The following is a 25,242-nucleotide window of genomic DNA, read 5'->3' as shown; positions in this document are numbered from 1 at the left end:
TGTTCCACGCTGCACGAGAAATTAGTTTCAGATAGCCCCCAGATACCCGTGGGCCCTATGCTTATTGGTAAATTCGTCCCTACATATGAAGTAAAGAACGGGGGCTGAAACAAGGAGAGACGGGTTTGCACAAATCTGAACCTTATAACCAGTGCAATTCAAATTATAATCAACCAAATATTTAGAAACTCGGGGTACTGACACGGCGCCTCTGGGAGACCAATCGGGTGGCAAATATCTTTTGCCATTTGGAACAGTAGAAGATGCCAGAATTGGCCTGAATTACAATGCTTGCAGTAACGGCTTTGCTCTCTCGGTTCTTGACAATCCTGATGTTTTTGTGAATTGTATTGCGGCGATTAATTAAATCAGTCACGTCGGCGATTGGAAGCTCGAGAGCCACTAGCGATTTATTATGGATACATAATATAAACTAATGTCCAAAAGAAAGTATACACACTAAAAATATGACTAAGTTTTGTTTAAATAAAAAAAAACTGAACATGTCTCGTGCGTCCAAACTCAATATTTCTAAGCAAATAAACGGCAAAACAAATGGACATTGTACACAAATACCGCATGCAATGGAAAAACGACTTTGTTTGAAGCAGGACAAAATGCTCAGTGTATTCTTTCTTTTGGACATTAGTATATGTGTCTGTCGCTGTACGTTTATACTATCACGCAACACCTACAATTTCCGTAGGGGTGGTAAAAGGGCTACAGTGTCAGTTCTAGTTGAAGCTGGTCAAGGTCACCCCCCCCCCCTTCTTTGTTTTACGGACCTACAATGTAGTCGGAAGGAATAATGTGTGATTTAGTCTGGTAGTAGGGTGGAAACATGGACTCGCTCGGAACGCCTCAGATCAAGCCTACGTTAAAGATGGGTTCCCAGAAAAGTATTTATCGGGTGGTTATTTCTAATAAAAGTATGGTAATTTTGGTATATATGGAAAGTAGAGATATCCAATCTTACTAGAAAAATACTGGATTCCCCGAAAAACACTCATGGAGCGTATACAGGACAAAAATGTAAGGGTTCCCCTAATCAACAGCCCGACGATTAGGAATTTCTGCACGCGTGATGTACAAGTTGATAAACTTTATGTAGAGTTAGACGTGAAACACTTTCTGAGATAAAAATGACGGAAAAAGACGCGGGTAGTGGATAATTCGAGAATTTAATTAGGATTCGATATTTGTAATAAATAGTAAGCAATTAAAGACAACATCGTCTTATGTATGCAATGAATTCTCCTCTGACTTCCAAGAGAGGTAAGTCGCGTGACCTGGTTTGATCGAATTTTTATAGCAGGACATTCCTTCGCAATTACAATGTTTGAGAAGGATTTGAAGCAAAGTTATGACAAATTAATTAGTTTGAATATGTTTTTAGTCCATATATACCATTAAATCACGGGGTGTTGGATGGCCGAATTGTTAGCACGCGCGCGTTTTATCATACGGTCTGTCATTGAGTCAACTGGCGGGGTTTCGATTCCCCAGTTGTATGTGACAAGGAGTAGGGTCGCCTGCCCAACCTCGAGGGTTTTCTCCGGGTCCTCCGGTTTCCTCCTACTGCTAAAGACCCCTACGCACAAGCGAATTATTGAAATAAAATTGAACCATGTGTTAGTCCCAAAATGACCTAGTTTGTGTAGAGTGGACGTTAAAACCCATTTCTCTCTCTCTCCCTCTCTCCATTAAATCACCCCGTTTGTACGCGGGAACCCATCTTTAACTGCATTGTACTCAACTGATATTTATTGTGGGTGGCCCTGAGACCTATGCCTCGAAAGACCTATTGTCGATCCGGTACTGCCACTCCCTTAAAAAATGGAATAAATGTTATGTAATATCGGAAAATATTACTGTAATATTTTCGGAAGGGATAGATTTCATTTTTAAAACGTACCAAATAGTTTTGATATGAAATCGCGATAGTTTTCTTGAGAACATATGCATATAATAACTCATATTCAGATAACAATAGTATCCCAAAATTAGACTGTATGTCTATTAGGGAGGTATGAAGGAGATGGACCTCTTGTGTTATAAGGGAGACAAATCTTTTGGTCATAATATAGGAACCAGACCACCATTTCTCTATTAACTTATAATAATATGTTAATTCTGGTCTCTTTAATTGCTTCCCCTGCATAGGCGTACGAGACGGGGGAGGGGACGGGAGAGCACCGCCCCCCCCCCCAATATTTTCATGAAAAAAAATTGAAATCTGAAAAGAGCTCAGAATTGTGAGATCGGTCATTAGCCGAGGAGTTTTTGAAAATGGGGTGGGGTAGGGGTATGGCCTTGTCGGGGAAGGCTATGGTCTTCTCGGGAATGAATGCTCAGTTTGTCGGGAAGCGTCGCGCCGTCTGTCGAGTTTTCAATATTTTTAATAATATGGAAGCGGAAAGAAGGTAGTCTAGTCAATGATGAACACGTACGCCATCTGAATAGAACTAGCACGTACACATGGCCTTTCTCAGTTCTTGAGTACTGTGTTCCTGTATACTGGCATCCTACTCCATGCACCGGACGAGCCCAGTGATAGAAGTGAGTCTTCTATCTTGATTCTAGATCTATCTATCTTAGATATGGATAAAAAATGTGAACTGTCATATAATGAAAAACGTGGCAAAAGTAAATCGTAATACGGAATATATAGATTGTAAATTTGAACTCTTTTAAAATGGTCATTCATATATTAAAAGTAGATAAAGTATATACAAGTCTTCTATACATCTGAGATCTGGATAAAAAATGTGAAGTCTCATAAAATGAAAAATGTGGCAAAAGTAAATCGTTCGACATGTTCTTGTTTTCGTAGTAATAGAGCTTTTATTTCAAAGATGACTTTTTACCAGTTTTTATGCTGCAACTGACATAATTTACTACCCACTCCAAATTACTAGAAAGTATTCGAAATGCCTGGAAATCGCGTCTACGGCCGTCTGGTTTTCAAAATTTTATGGGGGAGGCCCCCCAGACCCCCCGTCGGACGCTTCGCAACTCCGGGGCTCGCGGGCGGACGACTTCGCCGCGCGCAGCTCCGCGGACTCTAAAGAAATATATTTGTCGGGAAAATATGCTGTCCCCCCCCCCCAAACAAGTTCGGCAACGTACGCCTATGTTCCCCTGATAATGGTTATTGTGAAGTATTCCTGTAGTATTTATTGACAAAGATGACATATTTTATCAACCAAACCAAATGACCCCAAACATGACCTTTATGAATAGGCTGTAGAAATCTGAAACCAGATATTATAAGCTTTTCAAGTGCTACATATAATTGGTTCATTTAGAACTTTTTACATAATCTGCTGCCAATAGGGCTACGCATTTATGAATATTATTAGAGGATAAATAGACAAAACTATTATTAAACATATCTTCCCCACCATCTGACAGCCATTTCTTTTTTGATAATATCCACTAACAGTCAATGTAGATTCTTTTAGTTGAATTTTGTGTTTTGGCTACAGCCTGGAATATCAGTCAGAAACCATAAAATTATATTTAAAGCTTTATAAAAATATTGATCTGCAGACTCTGGATTCAACAAGCAAAAACATGGCTTCCGTACAATCAGGGGCAATAACCCACAAAGTTATGGTTTGAAACATGACAAAACCCATCCGCTATCCTTGGAATATAAACATACATGTATATTTTAAGTTTCATCAAAATGGGATAAAGTTGTGACCTTGTAGAGGGTCCACAATTAATGTGAACAGACATGAGGTCATATCCTACCAATTCATAATTAATTAGGGCAACACATACAAACTCCTCACAAGGCACTAAGTTACATGAAGGGTGTGTGAAATCTGGTTGTCTCTATATGTACATGTAGTACATGACAAGTACTATGAATGTTTATGTATTGCAGAGGCGTAGGCATATGGAGTAAGTAAAGGTACAGAATTAAAATAAAAGTGCAAAATTTTTTTTTCAGTTGTTTTATTAATTATATAAATTTCTATTTATATACATGTATAATATAATTATGAATGAGATATGATATAATGTACATGATGAGCAACAAATGAGAACTGATCATAATCACTTCGGTAGTTTAAAACAATAAATTAAAAAGGACTTTAAAAGTAATAATAATACCAAAAAATAGGAATACCATTCCTAGTCAAAGAGCAAATAAAAATTATTTTGATATGATATATGAGAAAATTGAGTATTCTTGTTTGGTATTAATACTAAATATTTAAACAAATAATAACTTTGGCGTTTTACTGTTTTGTAAATTTAATAAAACAAAATCCATTGGTCTCAAAAATTAGTATAACTATCGGATTGTAGTGCTTTCAGATCTTAAATTATCAGTTTCAAATCTTATAATTCCATAATTTTGACTTAACTGTCATGTAAATTAAAACAATCCTTTGGTCTAATATTAAAACATAATCCTTTGGTCTAAAAAAATTAGTATAACAATTGCATTTTTAGATCTTAAATTTTATTATAATTTCAAATGGTAGATGTCCACAGAACTTGGTCCTTTCTTAGTATTAATTTCACAGCGGATGGCAAGCAGGATACTTTAATAGTTCCATAAGCTCAAAATGAATAAACACAATATTGCAATTCATCCAGATCTTATTTTTCAAATATAAGTATTCTGTGATGATGTCACTAATAAAATATTCAGTATTTGAAAGCCTTGTATTTTGCCATTTTACTTGGATTCAAGTATATATTTTATTTAATTTGTCTTCAAACCAGATTTTATCAGAAGAAAGCATATTCTATCAGTCAGAATACTCAAAACCTTTCCTGTTGTTTTTGTTCTTTATTTTCTCTTCAAACCTGATTTTATCAGAAGAAAGCATATTCCATATTTTGTCTCGGAACAACCAAACCTTTCCTGTATGTTCAGTCTTATTGATAAAAAATAACAGATTTATCTTGAAATCAAATATAGGAAAATTCCCAAATGGCTCTTCCACCATAGATAATACAGTATTATCTATGCTTCTGCATGAACTCAATTGTTTCATTCATAAAATCTTTCATCCTTCGTGTATTGTTAAATAAAATAGTTTTTATCACAGGATTAGCATTTTGAAACGGGTAATTGATCACAGACACCTAATAATGTCACTTGTTCTGGAATTGGAGAGGGACATTTTTCTTTGATTGTTGGCAAGGTTGTAGGTAAATAAATAGGTGCAGTAACTTCTCTATATGTTGGACGTTTCGATGGTTCTAAGGTAGCCAAATATTCTTCTCTGTGTTTATCAAGAGCTGGTCCCCAATTTTCAGCAGGTTGAATCAATTTCTTGATTCTCTGTAAAGGAAAGAGTGACGGTAAAGTATGAGTGACTGACACTTAAGGAGAATTTGAGTCCCGTTAAGCAAGTTATCTTAAAAGTTAAGCTAATGTCTCGACATCAATATGGGTAGATCCATCAAACCTTGTCTGATAATCCAATCCAATTAAAGGTTCACATAAAAATTTCTACCAATGAACTTTAGTTGCACGGATTTACAATGCTTACCAACAGTGTTAATGAACAGACACTGGAAAATGACACCCTTTCTCAAACTACACATTAGAATAATTTTATTTATACTTTATTAGGTGCATTCAATTAGAAATATTACATCTCAATGTACAGAAATAGACTAAAACCTTTGATAGCCAACAATAGCTATAATGGCAAGAGCTCAAAACTAACTACATTTCTAGGAACAGACATGTAACAAAAGATATATCTCACCTGCAAAAGAGGTCCCTCTTCTTTATATATCTCATAAATAGCTACAATAGGTAATGGTAGAATAGATATCACACTTAAAGCCCAGCCAATTGATATAGCCCAAGAAGGATACTGGTAGTCACCATATGATACAGGTTTCATAGAAAAAACACTGAATATCCATATAGCCTGAAATAAAAATAAACATCTTGTAAAACAAAGTGTCAATACAGCAAAAAAACCCAACCCAACCCATTATTACTTCAAAGCTGTATTCTGATGTCAATCATCAGACTATCCCCAATTCTGTACTTTATTTTGACCCAAATCAAAGAGGCTTAGGCTGTAAAGCCTTCAATATACTAGAAGTTTATGTATATTAACAGGCGATAGGATTAGCTGTTGTATGGATTAGAGGTTGCTGGTTGCATCTATCTATCTGAAGTTTCCATGTACAATTGAATGGGGTTTTAGATATTGATTTACGACAAATATACTTACAATAATAAGTGTTGGGGTGATGTATTTCCAGCAAATCTTCCACCAAGGTCCAGGTTGATAACCAATCATAAGTTCAATATCTTTGTAAAATCGGTCGGCTCCTAAAAGTAAAAAAATTCCATATTTTATTTGTGAACTGAAATATGAAATACTGCCATTTTCTGACAAATAGCGGAATTGGTAAATTCATGAAAATCAAAATTAGAAGTACTTGTGAGGGAACTGAAATCTGGAATATTGTGATTTTGTTAATATTCTGAAAATATAGTAATTTGAAATATGTGAATCGCTTATAATATACATTTAAATTGATAGAAATCAAAATTGATGGTACTTTTCAGGCCAAAGTTTTCAACTTACCATATATCCAAGCAATGACAACACATTCTGTTAGAGATAATAACATTAAGGAGAATGAAGAAGCATACCAATCCATGATTTGAAGAATGTAAACACCTCCCTGAAACAAAATTCACAAATATATGAATACTTATTCAATTACTGGTATAATATGCTTGAGTAACAAACTGTGCTTGCCCAGAGTTAAATTATAAATATTAGGTAATTCACGAATCATAATTCATAAATCTATAAATATACTAACTTGTGTTACACATGGAATACCCAACACAAACTCAACCAGGCACATCCCAACTGTAAAGACCATCTTCTTATGTTTTAAGAATCTGGGGAATTCATCCACAAAGGCACTGGTCATAGTTTCAAACATTCCAAACTAAAAAAAATAAAAGCAGTTGAATTAAGTAAAAGTATCAGTGACTAGTTTCTGCTGAAAGAAAATGGATAAAGTGAAAGCTTACATTATAACCAAAAAGCTGCAATTTCAATATCCGCATTAAATATACATGTTAGTATGGTATTGAAATGTAATGCACCCTCAATGCTTATGAAATATATATGTAATTTAGCAATTAATTTCAAAATACAACAGCTAATATCTGTCCATTCAATATTTTCCCATTTTTTTAAAAAAAAATTTAAAAAAAAGACAGCTTTTTGGTAAATGTAGATCATTTATTAGATCTATGAACAATTGTATATAAACTTAACCTCAATTAATTGGTGCTGTTTTGTTAATAGGTTGGTGATTGTTTTTAGCAAAGTTTCTTTTACAGAAATGTTCCTTTTTAACATTTTGAAAATTAAGGGTATCCCAAAAAATAGATTTATATAACAAAACGTTCATAAACCTATTCACATGTTCACAAATGTATATTTTCAACTACTCTACAGCGAATGATTTGAAAATTCGAACTACAGTTTTATAGTTTCATTTACATCTTGATTTGAAGAATGATTAAATGAAAGTTTGATCAGGAAAGATGATTTAAAATTGAGTTATCTAGATAGATCAACTAAAAACAGTTGTGAACATGTTAAAAGATGAAGTGGGGGTTAATATTTATCAAACATCTAGCAAGACTTTTTGAAGAATCATTAATATATTATTTGTGATTGAAGACACTTTTATAATTATAATTTCATCATTTTTGTGCTGAACATTTTCAGATTTCAAAAAGGGAAAATATGCCCTTTAAAGTGGAATTATCTGATGAAAAGAAATGCAATAATACAATCAGAATATAAATAGTAGGTCTTCAAACTATACAAAAAATTTATTTGAATTTTAAATGGGCAAAGACGGTACATTTCTTTGGAAATACAATTTTAAAGATACATTTCATACTATTCGTAAGCATGACGGGCCAAGAAATATTTCAGTATGTCAATAATGATGAAGTTTAACATCAGTTTATAATTGCATTTCCTTGAATTAAAGAAATGTTTAGTGTATTAAGGTAAGGATATGGTAAAGCCAAATTGATCCAAAAATAAAACTTTAAAAAAGTCTTGATAGAAATTTGAGTTTGAAATATGATATAGATTGATCAAATGACATGGAGACTTAACAACAGTTGTCAAGGTCAAACCCTCAATCTTCTGCAGGTCATGACCTTTGGCGACCCTTTAGAAATGATGAAAATAACATGATTAATATAAAATTTAACAAAGGCTGAGAATGGTAACATTTTTTCTATTCCACAATACTAACCAGTTTTAAACCTCACTATCAGTCCGCCTGCTTTCATGTTAAAATGGCTTTTCTGTAAAATATTAATTTACCCCCACATTGAGTATAAGTTTTCAAATTTAAAGGTGCATTTGAATTCAGATGAGATGTATTATAATGTGCTAAAGAAGAAAGTCTCTGCAACAGATTTTCAATATGTGTGGTTTGTAAGTGTAATGCCCTGGTATCTTTCCTGTGTTTTTTATTTAAAAATCTAGGACACATGTAAAATTGACTGCTTAGTAATTTTTTGAAAGATTATGGGTACAATGTATTCAATACATGTAAGCATAGTTGTGAATAAATTCAGGCTCTATTGTGTAATTTAAAATTTGAATTCACAATTAAATCTGGTGTACTTTCTTTACATGTTGAAAATAGAATTGAACCAAAAATATTAAAGCAATTAGGTAACTCATAATAGGTGATTTAGAAGGGCAATTGGTCCTTTCCTATCCTTGTCCCCAAAACTCGACTCAGTGTGTAGAATGTGTGTTCTTTTTGGCCCTGTTCAACAATTCAATGATCTGTGTTTGTTAACAACAACAACAACAAAACATGAATATTAATACATCGTGTGACAAAAAGTAATGAACTTTGTTATTTCCTTTGGGGAATATAGGATTCAATTCAATATCAAAAGAGGTTTATCTAAATTTAAAAAATACCTGCTTTCAATGCTACACCAGTAAGATATAAAACTATATTAAATAAATTTTAATTTTGATAATTATTTAGTTTTCTTTTTTAAAAAGTTTTGTAATATGTTGTCCATAAGCGGAAACAATCAGTTCTTCAAACTGGGACACCTACTGCCTGGAAAAGGTTGTAAAAAAAGAATTAAATTCTACATTAAAACCTTTTTCAGGAGTCATAAATGATAACTACATGAAAAATGCATGTAAAACTCTTAAAACATTACGCAAATTTACAAAGCTTTTTTTAGTGTGAAAACTAAATAATAAAAGTGGGCATTGAAAGAGGCACATTTGGAACTTGTAAATCAAAAAATCCTTATTCCAATAAACACCAACAAATAAAACAATTCAGCCTTTGTTTAGCAATGAATACAAAAATAAAAACACACTATTACATTATTTTCATATCACGTAAAGTGATTACAAGACATATTTTTACTCTTTTCTGAATTACTTACTATTTTATATCTTAAAATGTTATCAGAATTCTTTACAAATAGAATTTTTTGATTCTCCATAACTTTAAATTTAGAATTTGTTCAATCATTTCTCAATTGTTTTCAGTTAAAATATCTCCAATCTCTTCATCTATTACAATTTCGAAATGAGTAAAAATATGTTCTTATTTACAAAAATACTCCCCAGTAATATATAATTAACCATTCCCATGGATTTAACATCCCCCTCAAACATTCCCAAATAGTTATTTATTATTGCTTCCTAAAGTAATATTTTAAAACAGAATTTTCGAATCAAAAAAAAATATATTTACGTAATGTATATTTGTACAAAGTTTTAGAAAATTCTTTGATAATAATTCATGTTTATGATTTAGTTTCTTATAGGATATTACTCAAGTATTCAAAAATTACACCTAACAGCATCTTAGAACTCGATCATCTTTTCTTAAAAATATATTACAACTTACTGTTACCTCGAGAATAACAGGTTCTTGGTGCAACCATGCCCATACCGAGAACACTTTCACCCACTTTCTTATAAAAAAGATATCAACCCCTCAAATATATCGCACCCTAACACTCAACTCTCTCACCCCCAATTCATACCTTCATGCAACCACGCCTAGTTTTATTCATTCACTCATAGTTCTTACGCTGAAACTAAACTAAAGACATTTTAATACATGTACAATCCTAAAAGCCACAAAGTAAATCTGGTTAATTTTACTAGAGAACCTAAATCTAATTTTGAAATAAACTGAATTTGCTGCTAAGTATTGCAAATAATCAAAATCAAACTTTGTATTATACAACAAGATTTACCAGTGGCAGTCGTATTGTGAATATGAACTCTTTTCAACAACGACTAATCAAATGATATGGATAAATTTTGATTCTGAATCTCAAATTTACATGTGCACATATGTAATTTATGTGCTTTGATAATTTGTCATATAATTATGAAATATATCTCTTCCAAAGGGTGTATTATTTTTAGAAATTCAATTCTTATCCAAATATCCATAAAATGTAATTAATCTTTTGTTTTCAAAGTCGATAGCTCAAATGCATCAGTGAAATAGGTATAGAATGCTATTTATGCCAAAATCATTTAATTTTTATTCCTTGTATGGTATTATCACTTTTAAACAGCATTTTAAATTGTTGGATATAATTTATAGATTTTCAGTATGGTATCTAAAGGCTTACTGTTTGTTAAATACATAACTCCTTTTAACAGCATTTTCAAATATACCGAACAACATTAGATGCTAGTAAGTTATTTATGTGTCCAAGGGAATCATTAAAAATAATTTCTACTATGGTTTGTTACAATTATTAGAGTGTTTTTAATAATTTAAGTTTTCTAAATGCAAATCTGCAGTTCAAACATCATGTAACCACATTAGAAAATATTTATAAACAAAATAACCTTAATGCAACTGTATATAATAGATTATAATGGATATCACGATTTTCAAAAATGATAAGCTTAAAATTTTGAATGTTTTTAAGGCTCAATTTGAATGCATTTCATGCTACATTGAGGCTGAGCAATTACTGACAAATGTTATTTTATGTATAAACATCCATATAACCAGTCATATAGCAATTGTCAAAATATAAAATTAATGAACAAACCTCACCCATTGGTTGAAGTTTGTCATATGATGAATGATCGGTGGAAAAGATCTAATGTTGTTACCTACTGATGCAGTTTGCTATTTGTTGGTGCAATGTTACGCATGTGATTTGACTTCCAAATAAAAACATAAATCTTACCTGGCTATCAAGACCAATAGTAAACAACATAAGGAAGAAGAGAACAGCCCATAATGGTGAAATTGGTAACCTAGCAACTGCCGAGGGATAAGCAACAAAGGTTAAACCTGGACCTGAAAAATGGAAAGTACATAGAAGTATTAGAATGATATTTGAAATAATTTGGACAGCTAATGTAAATCAACATATTTGTTTAAAATCATGAACATTTATTAGTCATGGACAAACTTAGATATTTTATTGACCTGGTCTTTGGATAGCAATCTAGTGGATATTTATCAGCCATATGCAAATTTAGTTATTCTTTTACAAATAGTCTTTGGGCAGCAAGCGTCTTTAAGATAATTACTAGGATTATTTACCTTGTGTAGCAACCTCAGAGATGTCCACACCAGTTTCTTTAGCCATAAAACCCAAGACAGAAAAAATAACCAAACCGGCAAAAACACTTGTGCCAGAATTCATCAATGGAACAATAATAGCATCCCTGGAAAAGCAAAGCAGTGGAATAAAATAAATTTGATGGAATAAAGGAAACTTGCTATGATTTAAATACAAAGTATTGCATATTGATAAAAACTAAACGATCAATTGTAGATGAAATCAAACAGATTGACTGAAATGTAGCCTATGTAAGTCTTAAAGATACATTAGTTAAGAGCTAAATATGCTTTTTGCATGTCTTTCTATAGGCTTCAAATGTTATAAAAATTAGACCTTTATTTACATAACAAGCCCATTTAATTATAACAGAAAATTAAAAGTTAATTTTACCTGTAGACATTATTATGAAATTTATTATATGATGACATGGTAATTAAACCACCCCAAGCCATACCCATAGAATAGAATATCTGTATAGCAGCATCACCCCATACCTGAAGTAGAAAGTAAAATTTAATGATAACCACCCGAATTCTTGTTATTATGTCAAATAAAATATTAAATCAAAGGTGCCTATGACAAGATAAGCCATTCAAAGACATAATTGGAGGGTCTAGAGCACAAGTGATCTAACAACCAACTAAAATGGTTCGTAGTTAGATCACTTGTGCTCTAGACCCTCCAATTGTAAATTTGTACAAAATTTATATTCCCGGTTAAAACTTACCTGTAATGTAAAGAGTTTGTCCCAATCAGGAATCAGATAGAATCTAAGACCATCCATGGCGCCAGGTAAAGTTACACCTCGTACTAATAGAATAATTAAAACCAGGTAGGGAAAGGTAGCTGTTACGTATACAACCTGATAATAGAAAACACAATAAATACATAAACACCCTTAAAGTTACAAATTCTTGTTCCTGTGAATGTGATTAATCTGACATTTTTTAAAGTTTATGATTTTACAGTAGAAATACAAAATTTTTAAAATGTAGTAATTTTCAACATACCCGTCCAGAGGATTGAACACCTTTACATAAACACAGAAAGATAACAACCCAGGCGAGAGCTAGACAACCAAACAACTCCCATCTGATACCTCCAATATCTTCTATACCATCAGTTATCTGTAATACTGCTCTTCTGCAAAACAATTTGAACTTATAAGAACTTGTGGTGTGGTGTGTGATCCTTTTGCATTTACTTTTAGATTTTTGTGTACATGTATGCTTATTAATAACAGTAAAATATCTTTTAAAAAAATACTGATATCTATTGGTTTAACTTACTGCCAATATTCCTTGCTTGGTGGTACACGGCTCATGGTGGTGGCATTCGACATAACAGAGATGACGGTTCCATTAATACTGGTAAATGTGTCATTAAATAATGTGGTGAAGTTACCATTTGTTGAGTAATTAGACAATATAGTATTGTTACCATGTTCCCTTAATGCACATTGTTCTGTATTCCAATCATTATCACAATTACTCCATGGCAGAACAGACTGCATGGAGACAAATAAATAATATAGCGTCCATGCTATAATAATATTATAGTAGATACAAACAATACCAGATATAATAACCATACCATAACCAACACCTGAAAAGGGTAAAATGATATTATAAACATAATGAATAAACAAAGTTTACCTGTGGGCTTATAAAAAGGTGCTGATGAAGCCATTAAAATCTTAATAGGTAACTATGGGTTTATATTAACTAATCAAATGGTTCATCTGCATACATTGGCTAATCATCATTTACTTAATTCTTAAAACAATCTATTTTACAAATAATGATGGTGGTCACAAACTCATATGAGTAGTACAATACATGTAGGCATGACAAAGTTCGGATAAGACAAAACAGAAACAGAGTTGTTCCCCTTGACATAAATATGTGAAAGTTATTCAGTTGGTACGCATAAAGTGAAATAAATTTGATTTTTACCTTTAAAAAGTGGGCTGATTCTCCAAATGGTAATTGGACTTAAACTAGCAAACTGACCAAAAGTGATTTCCATGAACAGTAGAGGCATACCAATTATTACCATAAAGAAAAGGTAAGGAATCAGAAAGGCACCTGGAGAAAAAATAACAAACAAATTTATAATGTGTTAATCCTAATCTGCATCTTTTTTTTTGTCTTTTCAAAAAACATTTATATTTGTAATACATACTTTTCAAAAGTTTATAAATATTTACTCTATCAGAAAATTTAATATCTCTATTTGATTATAATTTATCCAGGATGTAAAAATATTATTTAAACCTGTATTTGTAATACCCTACCATTATTAATGAGATCAAATATTTAAATTAAATACTTTTTTAACCATACCTCCTCCGCTTTTGTAACAAAGATATCCAGGATGTAAAAAATATTATTTAAACCTGTATTTGTAATACCCTACCATTATTAATGAGATCAAATATTTAAATTAAATACTTTTTTAAACATACCTCCTCCGCTTTTGTAACAAAGATATGGAAATCTCCAGATATTTCCAAGTCCAACTGCATAACCAATACAGGACAGGAGAAAATCCATCTTTCCCTTCCAATTTCCACGATCAGATTTTCCATCGCCATCATCACTGCTAGTAGTGGAGCTAGAACTGGATATGGTGGAGCAGGACATTGATGATCCAGATGACTGGAACAATTCAGCATCTTTACTTGGATACTAAAAGTAGAGATTTTGTAGGATATATAATAATTTAAATTAATAAAATCCACAATACATGTATATTGGTTTAAACAATATTTTATTTTGAGTATGACACGAGTATATATATATATTATATATCCAAAATTATTAGCACAACCGCAAAGCTGCACTACTTCGTTTCACGGTAAATGATGAAAAGATAAAAGGTATGCCGACACAAACTATATATATTTATATATATATATATAAATTATAGTACTAGTGATATACATGTAATGGTTTTGAAAAAAATATATTCATTTCAGTGAACAAAATAATTAGCATCTCTTGTGACCATGGATATCTTTTAATGAAAAAAAGTAATTCGAATCAGCTTAAACACTGGCTAAAAATTACTTTAAAAACACTTGGACTGGAGAAATGTGATTTTTTTTATGGAATTCACCAGTGACTTTGATCGTGGGCTTTAAGACTTATTAAGTGTAACCAAAGTGATGTTTATTTAACGTGAGTATTAAGTTGAGTTGAAATCAGCAATTTCCATGAAAAATAGTTGAAAAACATGTACATTATTTGTGGGAGTGAGTGAAAGAATTGATTTATTGTTTTAGTTTACATTTATGCGTCATAGAATTAGTCACTACAAACGTCTGTTACCTGTACATCATCATAAATATATTATATCCATGTGTCTACATTCCACCCTACTAATGAAATCAATAAATGGCAAAAGACCAAATAGTTTATGAATGACGAATGTTGAACAGATGTGGTTATAATTTTATTTTAAACTAAGCATCTTCCGCCTCGAACAACATCGAGCAGTAAAAATGAAGCATACACAGCTACATTAGTAGTATCAGTAGCTAAGGTGAATATTATTTATTGCTAAAAAACATTAAAAGTGGTATTACAGAAAATTTCCATGGATCGATATATAACGGAAAAATCCACATCTTGGAATCGAATATAGATAATTCATTGGCATCGCGCGTGCTGTCTGGGCATCTGCAATCAATATTCCACCTGTGTGCCAGTGGTTCATTACGAAGGCTGCAGATGCCATCACCATATAAGGCCAACGAAAACAGTCTACGTGTTAAATTTTCTATAATTACGTTTTAAAAAAATGGATTTCGATAATGAATTGCGGAAATATTAAGTAGACGTTTACACAATGCTGAAATTTATAAGTCGTCTTTTGACAAAAGATTGCGTCGTCTTACGTACACATATATTAGAAGCTTATAAAATAACCAAAAATTTCAGCCAGTGATCTCCATTAAAAGCACAATCTGAATCAAATAAACGGATACAATTCATGGATCAAGTGAATTCCCGCAATTTAAATAACGGAATATATCTTTTATCACGTTGTTTAAGGTATATTTTCATAATACGATGTTTATTGGGTTTTTTTTTTGTTTGTTTTTTCAAATTAATAAATTGAAGTTTAGAATATATTATTCTCGCTATATAAATGGAAGATCTAGACAACAATGCTGGTAGTTTGACATTGTGGGAAAAAAAGATTGACCCATATTTTCATTCACACGTATGTACACACATGTTGTAGTGTAGTAATAGTAGGCACACGACGTGTCTGATTTATTCGCCGAGAGATATTTTCTAATTACTGGTTGTATTTGATCGGGTAATTTTAAATACAACTCACCTCACATCCCTTTATTTCTTGAACTTTTAATAATCCCATTTTACTTGTTCAGTTTATTTCTTCCCATAAATTTTACCGGCAAGGTAAAGTTCTAAGAATGAATTTTTAGGTCAGAGTGTTAGGTGCTTATATAGACATGGACGAGTCCATTCCAATCGTCAGGGTAGGTGGGGTAAAATCCGGCCAACATAACTCTTTAATTACGGGTAAATAACCAAACAGAAACGAATAAAAGCACGCACGTCATACCTTGTCATAATATAACATATTTTATCATTTTGTTACAGGTTATTGTTTAATTTGTCAAATTTGGTGTATTAGGAATCATTACAAAATCATAATATTTATCGATCCTAAATTGTTTTTACATTCTTTGGTTGTGGCGCGCGGCAACGATGACGTATTTGTTCTGGTTTTAAGGTCTAAAAAAAGAATATGCCGATGTATGTACATGTTTTTATCCAAACAATCATGTCTATATTATATATTACTGCCCCGCCTGCTGGTATACGATTGGGTTAGTGGCACCTATCCTAGTAATAAATAATTACTGAATAAATCTAAGACACGTGTTTTAAAAGCAATTGAATTACTTGGCAGGCATATTTATTCTCTTAGTAAGAATTGAAACAATGTGTTTGTTGGTTTTGTAAATGGAAATGTTATAATGTATTTTTACAATTCAAGATAACATTTTTAAGAATAATTTATGAATTGTCGCTGACAAATTTTACAACGAAAATCTATATTACCCATTGTTGGAGAAATGGGCATCGCTGTTTGTGTCAAACTTTATTTTATCAAAGGCTTATTTCGGAAGACTTAGTGTCACTTAAACAAATTGGTAATGTTTTTATCAAAGGTGTTTTGGCATTTTAACATTATATAAATAGCCTTGTGTTACGCTTTGTTGTGGGATAAATTTAGTTACGTAATTGGCAATGTTTTTGCCACATTCTAAAAGGGTGGGATGTGACGGGCGGGGGGTACCCATCTTAATTTCATTCATGCATGAGCAGTTGATTTATGCTATTTTCTGACCCTTAGAATGATATTGATAAAATTGTATGCCTGCCACCACTGCTTTAGAAACAGTTGTATTTGTTAGTGGTATAAAATCTGCTTTAATGAATGAAGAAGTGGTGTTTATTAAAGTGTTACAAGGCATTTACATATTATTCATTTAAAGGTTAATTTAAAAGTATATTGCTCGATCATACTAGACACTATTTCTAAAATACAGATTAATATCAAATAAAACATAAAACATTATAAAATACAATCACATAAATTTCCCTGTTCAGTAATGGAAAGTTTGGCGACATTTGGATGACATCATGACCGACCTTTACAAGGATATTAGTTGAAGACGGTTGTTATTTGGTTAGGAATTAACATCCTTGTGTTCTACATCCTTGTGATAGACAAACAGTCGATTACGAAGCAATGATTAAAGCCAGCTTTGTTTTCATGAATAATTAATTAGAAACATTCCTACAAGATTTTATACTGATTACATTACTTCTTATCTGTGCTGATTCTGTACAAACAATAAAACTATGTCCAGTTCCATCGATTTTTCCAGAGAGAATCCCACGTCCCCCCACCCCCTTAAAAGATCACTGCCACGCCACTCAAGGTTTTGAGTATTCTGACTGATAGAATATGCTTTCTTCTGATAAAATCTGATTTGAAGACAAATTAAAGAAAATATATACAATTATATTACTGTAAGTGTTTGAATCCAAGTAAAATGGCAAAATACAAGGCTTTCAAATACTGAATTTTTTTATTAGTGACATCATCACAGAATACTTATATTTGAAAAATAAGATCTGGGTGAATTGCAATATTGTGTTTATTCATTTTGAGCTTATGGAGCTATTAAAGTATCCTGCTTGCCACCGCTGCGAAATTAATACTAAGAAAGGACCAAGTTCTGTGGACATCTACAATTTGGACATGTACTGTTTGAAATTATAATAAAATTTATTTAAGATCTAAAAATGCAGTTGTTTTAGACCAAAGGATTATGTTTTAATATTAGACCAAAGGATTGTTTTAATTTACATGACAGTTAGGTCAAAATTATGGAATTATAATATGAAACTGGAAATATTGTTTACCTGCCTCAGATCCCCACAACGTATATTTGCAAACATGGTTGCCCTTTATTTTTCTTACTGGCATTATTATGCATATGAATTATAGACAGCAGTGCCGGATTTACCTAAGGCTGGGGGCGGAGGGGGCGTTTATAAGTGAAATAGACTCGGGTCTTTTATGCGGCATGGGATATTTTGTTCATTAACGGGTGCTAAAAAGGATTGGAAATTTTTTTTTCAATTTTAAAGCCGACTTGTTTTCTAAGAATCCCTGTACCGATATTCAAATTATTCATCTACTAAAAACACCGTGTTGACAAATGAAGCTATCTGATATTAAAACACCAGATAAACGTCACATGTATAACTAGAACTACTTTATATGACATATCACGTCACAATTGTATGGGCATTGTCCTATGACACATAAAAAACATACCGGTATACTTACATTGTCATGTAAAATAACCCAGTAATTGATCACATTTCAGGACATAGTAGACCGCATTCGCCCAGAGATAGAGCGTTCACTTTTTTCTGTATTTGATTAAGGGCAAAAACTCTTAAAGTGATCATTAGAACTTACTGTTATTATTCTTTTTTTTCACAATCTGATTGTTTTTAAGTTGGTTTTTTTTTCATATACATATTTTAATAGCTGTGATTCAGATAATTTGTTTTGTGTCAGTGGGTTTAAAAGCTATTTGTACAAATGTATGTCATCGGCATGGATTTGATTATTTTGTGTATGCCATATTTTCCAGCTTTGTTTACTGACCGACTATTTACAGTTGATGTTTAACAGTTGTTTTAACGATAGATTGAGAAACACAGAATAATACATCCTGTTGCTCATATTGTTGAGAAGAACTGGACAACTGTGGCCTACCAGATAATAATGTAAAATCCATAAAGCGTTTATTGTTTTGATAATACAGGAAACCTGACGACATTTTATGTAATATAGTCAGCAGTGCCGATAGGTCTAACAATACAAATGATGCACAATTTTGACTATCGTTGCGTTGGACACCTTAATGTCATTCGAAACTTTCAATAAACTAGTTTTGGGTACTTTTCTATAATATTATTTTCATTTATGGCTGTTTTTAATTGTTTTGCAGTACATTTTATAAGCAGTTTTGATATAGTTTGATGCCAGTCTACAACGTAGTTCTTGTTCAGATTCGGGTCAAGGGATGTTTTTTGATAAGGGGTGTATCTGGAGCAACTTTGAAACAATCTGGTAACTTTAATTTCTTTAGAAAAGAATTTTTTATTGTGGACAGCAGGTGGAAGTACAAAGTACAATGGTTAGGAGCCATGTTTATGGAATCTACAGAACAAAACGTCAACTGCATCGATTCACAAGCTTTGATATTCAAGAGACGTGAATGTAGCAAGTGAACAGCGTAAGAGATATAATGTACAATTTTGGTTAGGCGGTGAGATGAATGTCTTGACCGAGTATGATGATGAACATTTTTTGCTTAAAGGAGCTAAATCGCTAATATTTGGGACCTAAAAATTGACACAAATTGGTTGCAACACATATAATAATGTAATATGAATGTATATAAACTGATTTACATTCAATCGTTTCCCTTCTTACTCTTATTTCAAGTCAGTTATGTTCGGCAAAATATCGAATGGCAATCTCCAACGTCTGGTTATTCCAGTCTACACCCGTAGTATTTATTGCGCATGTTCTCCAGATAAGAATATGAGGTCACCGTTTGACATGACTTGTAGAATATGTCTAGCCCCGTTCTTCGAGTCCCTTGTTACAAATGGCGCTGAAACGCATTCTGGTTCACGATTTGTGTACCAATGATAAATTCTTTACTTTGTCTTAAATATTGGATATCAGAAGCCCATCTATTCCCGGTTAGATCACAACATCAATGTTGATTTAAATTGACAAATAATTCGTCTTTTCAATGTCGGAGTCTGTGGATGATATTGAGTTAAGACTTAGCTACTTTAAGCTAAGTATGCAATTTCGATTATTTGAAACACGGTAACTTGATTCTAATTGAACCAGAGTGATGAAACTCATTCCATGGATACTTTGACTAATTCGGATGATGAGCACGTCGAAGCTTTGGAACACTCTTATTCTAATTAACTGAGAATGACAAAACTTGCAGAATAGTGTCATTACATCAATACCGTGACCAAGTTCGATTATGAACATTTTCATTTTACAGGGAGAATTGATTGCTCGATGTTTTATAATACGAAATGCTAGTAATTAATGAACGTTATACAATACCTATTTATTTTGGAAAACTAGCCTCATATTGTTATTTGTATAATAATTGCACTAAGTCGTTTCAATGAGTTTATTTGATCCCGAAAGAGTTACAATTTCGAGAGTATATTTTCCTTGGTAGATATTTGCAGAGATTAATCAGGAAATCAATAAATTCTTCACAAATGAAATGGCCAGTAAATATGCTTCCAAAATAAAACCAAATATAAGCGCTAAATCTGGCAAAAAGCAACGGTAAAAATAATAAATTACCAGAAAATCTTGAAGAATCCCAGATAAGAGACAAATTATTTGCAATAAACGACGTTATAAAAGAAATAGATAGATAAAAAAGTAGTAAAGCAGTAGGCCTGGATTCGGAAATGTTAAAATGTTTGGATGCAATGTTATTACAGCCAATATAACTAATTCATGTTGTTGGAGAAAGCAGATATTGCCCCACTTCATAAAAGGAGACAAATCAGGCCTTGGGTTCACAAAGCATTCTCAGACTTGAGTTAAGAATTTACTCAACTTTCCATCACTGTTTATATGAGAAATATCTTTAATTCAGAAACAAAAATCTCTGCACATAGTTTCTTATTGATACATTAAAACAACTCAAGTTTTGTAAAGCGCTATATTTTAGTTAAAACAAGATGAACAATTGTGAGTAAATTCTTAACTTAAGCCTGCGAATGTTTTGTGAACTCGGGACCGGCAGATCTTAATAATTTCGGTGCCTAAAATGATATTTATGACAACACATTATCTGGCACAGTGAATGAATTGAAAATGGCAATTTCATTAAAATATCTTATTAAAAAATGACAAGGTAAAAATATATAAATATGATTGTAATGAAATTTGAAATTTAATAAACATACATATGCTCAACCAACAAGCAATATCTTCCATCAAGAAGTAGGGTCTAAACATTCACAGCAAAAAGAAAGATAAGGTAAATTATGGATATAACTATTGTGTGTTGCGAAACGTCGTTGTCTGTGTGTGTTACAAAACAGAGTTAAATCCATATATATATAATAATTGACTGTCACTAGATAAGAGAAAACGAGAAAAATAGAAAAAGTCCGTGCATTACCATGTTTTTATTAAGTATAGAATGAATAAAAACAAGGGATTGTATGGACTATTTCTATTTTTCTCGTTTTTCATTATCTATGAAATCTTTATAACCCATCTATCGTAGCAATAACCTCTGTGTTAAAATTATATTTGGAACGTGTTTAACCAGTTCTATTACAATATGTGATAATGACTGACGCCAATATCGTCCTTTAACACAGAAAGGATGTACGGCATTTAGCATTATCATTACCATACATCCAAATGAAGTCTGATTCGTATCTTGTACGGAAACTTCTTCTTTCTCAAACTCCAGACATGTAGTTTATGGACATAGACCAAAATAACAGCATGTTAGAGGCGGATTCAAGGCTCGCCCCCCCCCCCTAATTTTCGACAGTGCCCTTTTTTACTGCTGAAAGTGCCTTTTCTCAGACCCAAATATGTCCGTTCCCAACCCGTTGCAGGGATCCCAAATGACTCAAACCATCGATTCAAAAACACAAGTACACTGGTCTAATTAATGTTTCCACTTTCAAACGAATTCTTGTTGTTTAGCTGACGGTGCCCTAATCCTATAGAGTGACTATAGACAGACATCTTGTGGAATCGACGGCGTATACACTCATGTCCATCACCGACGCGCATGAGTGCAACTTGATGTAGCATTGTTTCATGTGTGGACAATACAAAGTACAAGTTACAAGGCTTAAATAGTGAAGTGGCTAGGGAATAGATTCCTTTTTATTTCCCATCATAATGCCTCGCTCGCCCTTGACAATTTTCGAGCCGCATGTTCAACTGGCTTTTTTAAGGCTCTTTTTCAACGATTTCCGAACGTTTACTTAGACGAAAATATCAGCCAAATAGCTCTTGGAATGGCTACAGATGCAAGGAAATGACGGATAATTTTCTTGCCCACCCCCCCCCCCCAAAAAAAAAAATCCCCGCTGAGCGGCGTGCCCCGTCTCCGCGGTCAGTGCCCTCATTTTGCGGCGGCCCCCCCCTTTTCAAAATTCCTAGATCCGCCCCTGTATATATATTGGCAATCATGAGAACAGTGAGAGACAAACGTACTGTAGACTCTGCGAAGGCGAAAAAAGAAGTTGTCAAAGGATAATCCAAGAATTTACTTAGACTTTGATATATATTTTTTTAGAAATAAAAGCTAGGAAATAGATCCTTCCCTCAATCAAATCACATGGCAAACAAAGCAGCTTAGAATAGAGTTTTACAGCTTGGGGTGGGTTTATTGTGATTAAATTGTTTTGAGAGGGATTTGGAGCAGCAAACTATGGATAGATAGATTAGTTGGAGTATGTTTTAGTCCAAATATATCACCAAATCAGACAATCTGTATGTTGGAAGGCATCTTTAAAAGCGGCAATTAAAAAAAAGAAATATTTAAAAATTGTTTATCCTACTTAGATTCAACACTGATAGAAACACTGAAAATGTAGCAATATACATGTAACTACACGCGAGATATGGTATGTATAGTTTTATCAGATGTATAATGGAAAAGAATAAAATACCAACGTTAAACGTATATACAAAATTGCATTAGGTGAAACACGAGCTCAACTCACATAAACAGGAAGGTATAATATTTGTCAAGAGGTCAAGAATGGAATTCGTTTTTATACCCAAACATTTTCACGTGGACGTATTATGCAGTCGACCCTGTCCGTCGATTCACGTTGGTTTGTAGACACTCCACAGGTCTGCAATTTTTTTCCGATTTGCATTCCTTAGATCTCGGATGGGTTCGATTTTGACAAGTCTAGGGGCGTATCTTCCTCGATGATTGCCCCTTGCTAAACTGAAAATGTATGTTTATATCCCAATTGGATAGGTAAGATTTTGACGCATATCGTAACGCATACTTCGTGGAATATTGCCCAAGATTTTCCGATTTTCATTAACGTTCAAATAATTATTTGTTTTTGCACCAAAATTACGGATGAATTCGATTTTCGTAGCAATCTCTCGTTAAAATGGCCCATTTTCTTCATGCAAGTCATGACAAAGCATGTAGTAGATGTGAAATTAAGATAAAGCTTAAAATATATGTTAAGGGTCAAACGATCTGGGATGACTTTGAGTTTGGTGCGCATATAGGACCTTCTCTTCAGGAGGTATGCTCCCTTTTCCAAAAACACATTGTTATCGCAATTTCAAATTGGGTGTGTATAGCGTTGGGGTCATGAGAGGACGAATCCTGTGATATTTAGCGATCCGTGAAATTTCATCCCGTGGCTACACCCCTTTTCCGAAAACAATGAGAGGACAATACCTATTGATTTTCCGGCTCAAACCATCTACTAAAAAATGTGAACATATTTGCGTGGCAACCGCTTGTTGTAAAATATACTTATTGGTTTTGTACCTTTAAAATGCACTGCTACCTGCTGAGTGTTTTATATATCCAATGTCTTGAATGCGAAATGTCTTATGTGTTTATACATTTATCTTAACTTAATCTGTCGACCTACCTTATAAATCACCAAAACGTGACATTTAATTATATCCTTTGACTTTTTTCTAAAGCATATATAAATAGGCTTAGTAGTGTTTGTTATTCCTATGCGTCGTGGAAAGTTTTAGAAATTATGATATAAAATTATTAATTAAGTCAACTTTTTAAAATAGCTGTAAATCGTGTTAGGTTATTCTGCACTAATTATCGTTAATTACTAGCAGTGGGATGTGTCTGTCTACAAAACATTTTTTTTTCAAAATGAAATGAAATGGGGTTTAACGTCCTACTGTTCTGCTCCGAATTGGGCTAATGAAGACGGGCATACGCCATACAGTGTGCTATGAGGGAAATTTTGCCCGGACAGCGGCACTATGGCCTACTCTTATATCGAATTCCAACTGTCAAGGGATCTTTTAAGTGCACGCCAATGTGTACACGGGACCTCGGTTTTTCGTACCATCAGAACGACTAGACAGCTGTCCTTGTCAGGCCCTCCGTCCTGCATCACTGACAAGGGGGAACCACGCCGGAAAATCTGGATGAACTTTCTCGGCAAATGCAGGGATCGAACACTCGATCTCCAGGCTAGCGAGCCAGCGTCTTACCCACTTAGCCACTTTTTTTTCAAGCCTGACTGAAATTCAGGGCTTATGGTCTTACGCGTGCTTTAGATCACAAGGTCTGTTATTAAGTCAAGTGACGTGGTTTCGATCCAACACTTGTACGTTACAAGGAGTAACGTCGCCTGACTTACTACTCGGATTTTCTACGGGTCCTACCCCACTGTTGAAGAATCATACATGTAGCGAATTATTAGGTATAGGCCAATAGTAAAAATAACTTTTATGGTTTACCTATCCCACCTTTGTATTAAGCCATTCCCAAGATAACAACACTATTGTCGTTGGCCGCTTTCTTATCGTGTATTTACTTATTTTAATAATTTCCCATGAACTCAATAATTCATTCATTATTTATTTACCACCATGGAAATTCACAATAAGAAAAGTGATCCGAATCGTTGAACGGATATAATAGATAACGAAAGAAACATTATGCAAGATTTAGATAAAGAGCTGGTTGTTCTTTCTATAATAGTTTGAAGGGACTAAACCTCTAACTTAGTATTATCCATAATATTTGAAATTAAAAACACGAATGAGACTTCAATATTGGTCCATCTTAATCAAGTCTCGATTTTCCATTTTAACGTTTGGCGAAGATATGACAGATATGTCTCAGTCATCCGATTTTCTAGAGAGTTCATTTGGTTTCAATCGGCAGATTTAACCCTTACATTGAATATAGTATCGTTATATTA

The 25,242-nt window shown here is 33.0% G+C and overlaps 3 protein-coding genes across 3 annotated transcripts in view; 1 reads left to right on the top strand and 2 right to left on the bottom strand.

Annotated features, from left to right (window-relative positions):
• Positions 1–4,268: 4,268 nt before the first annotated feature.
• LOC126830758 (sodium- and chloride-dependent glycine transporter 2) lies at positions 4,269–8,977 on the bottom strand. Its single transcript, XM_050561158.2, has 6 exons — positions 8,299–8,977; positions 6,829–6,960; positions 6,585–6,684; positions 6,225–6,325; positions 5,745–5,912; positions 4,269–5,311 (listed from the first exon to the last, which is right to left on the bottom strand). The coding sequence occupies exons 2-6, from the start codon at positions 6,952–6,954 to the stop codon at positions 5,078–5,080; spliced, it is 729 nt and encodes a 242-aa protein (XP_050417115.1). The 5' UTR covers positions 6,955–6,960; positions 8,299–8,977; the 3' UTR covers positions 4,269–5,077.
• Positions 8,858–16,094, bottom strand: LOC126830756 (sodium- and chloride-dependent glycine transporter 1). Its single transcript, XM_050561156.2, has 9 exons — positions 15,992–16,094; positions 14,109–14,331; positions 13,597–13,728; positions 12,931–13,246; positions 12,652–12,784; positions 12,369–12,503; positions 12,032–12,135; positions 11,620–11,744; positions 8,858–11,370 (listed from the first exon to the last, which is right to left on the bottom strand). The coding sequence occupies exons 1-9, from the start codon at positions 16,028–16,030 to the stop codon at positions 11,177–11,179; spliced, it is 1,401 nt and encodes a 466-aa protein (XP_050417113.1). The 5' UTR covers positions 16,031–16,094; the 3' UTR covers positions 8,858–11,176.
• A 6,754-nt stretch (positions 16,095–22,848) lies between these two features.
• LOC126830754 (sphingomyelin phosphodiesterase) overlaps positions 22,849–25,242 on the top strand; it is a 41,987-nt gene continuing 39,593 nt past the window's right edge. Inside the window, exon 1 of the mRNA XM_056102695.1 lies at positions 22,849–22,929. The gene's annotated coding sequence lies outside the window, so the exon portion shown is untranslated. The remainder of the gene's footprint in view (positions 22,930–25,242) is intronic.

This window comes from Patella vulgata, chromosome 8, assembly GCF_932274485.2.
Source record: "Patella vulgata chromosome 8, xgPatVulg1.2, whole genome shotgun sequence".
Taxonomy (NCBI): Eukaryota; Metazoa; Mollusca; class Gastropoda; family Patellidae; genus Patella; species Patella vulgata.
Note: the sequence above shows the minus strand (reverse complement) of the source record. Positions and strands in the feature narration are given on the sequence as shown.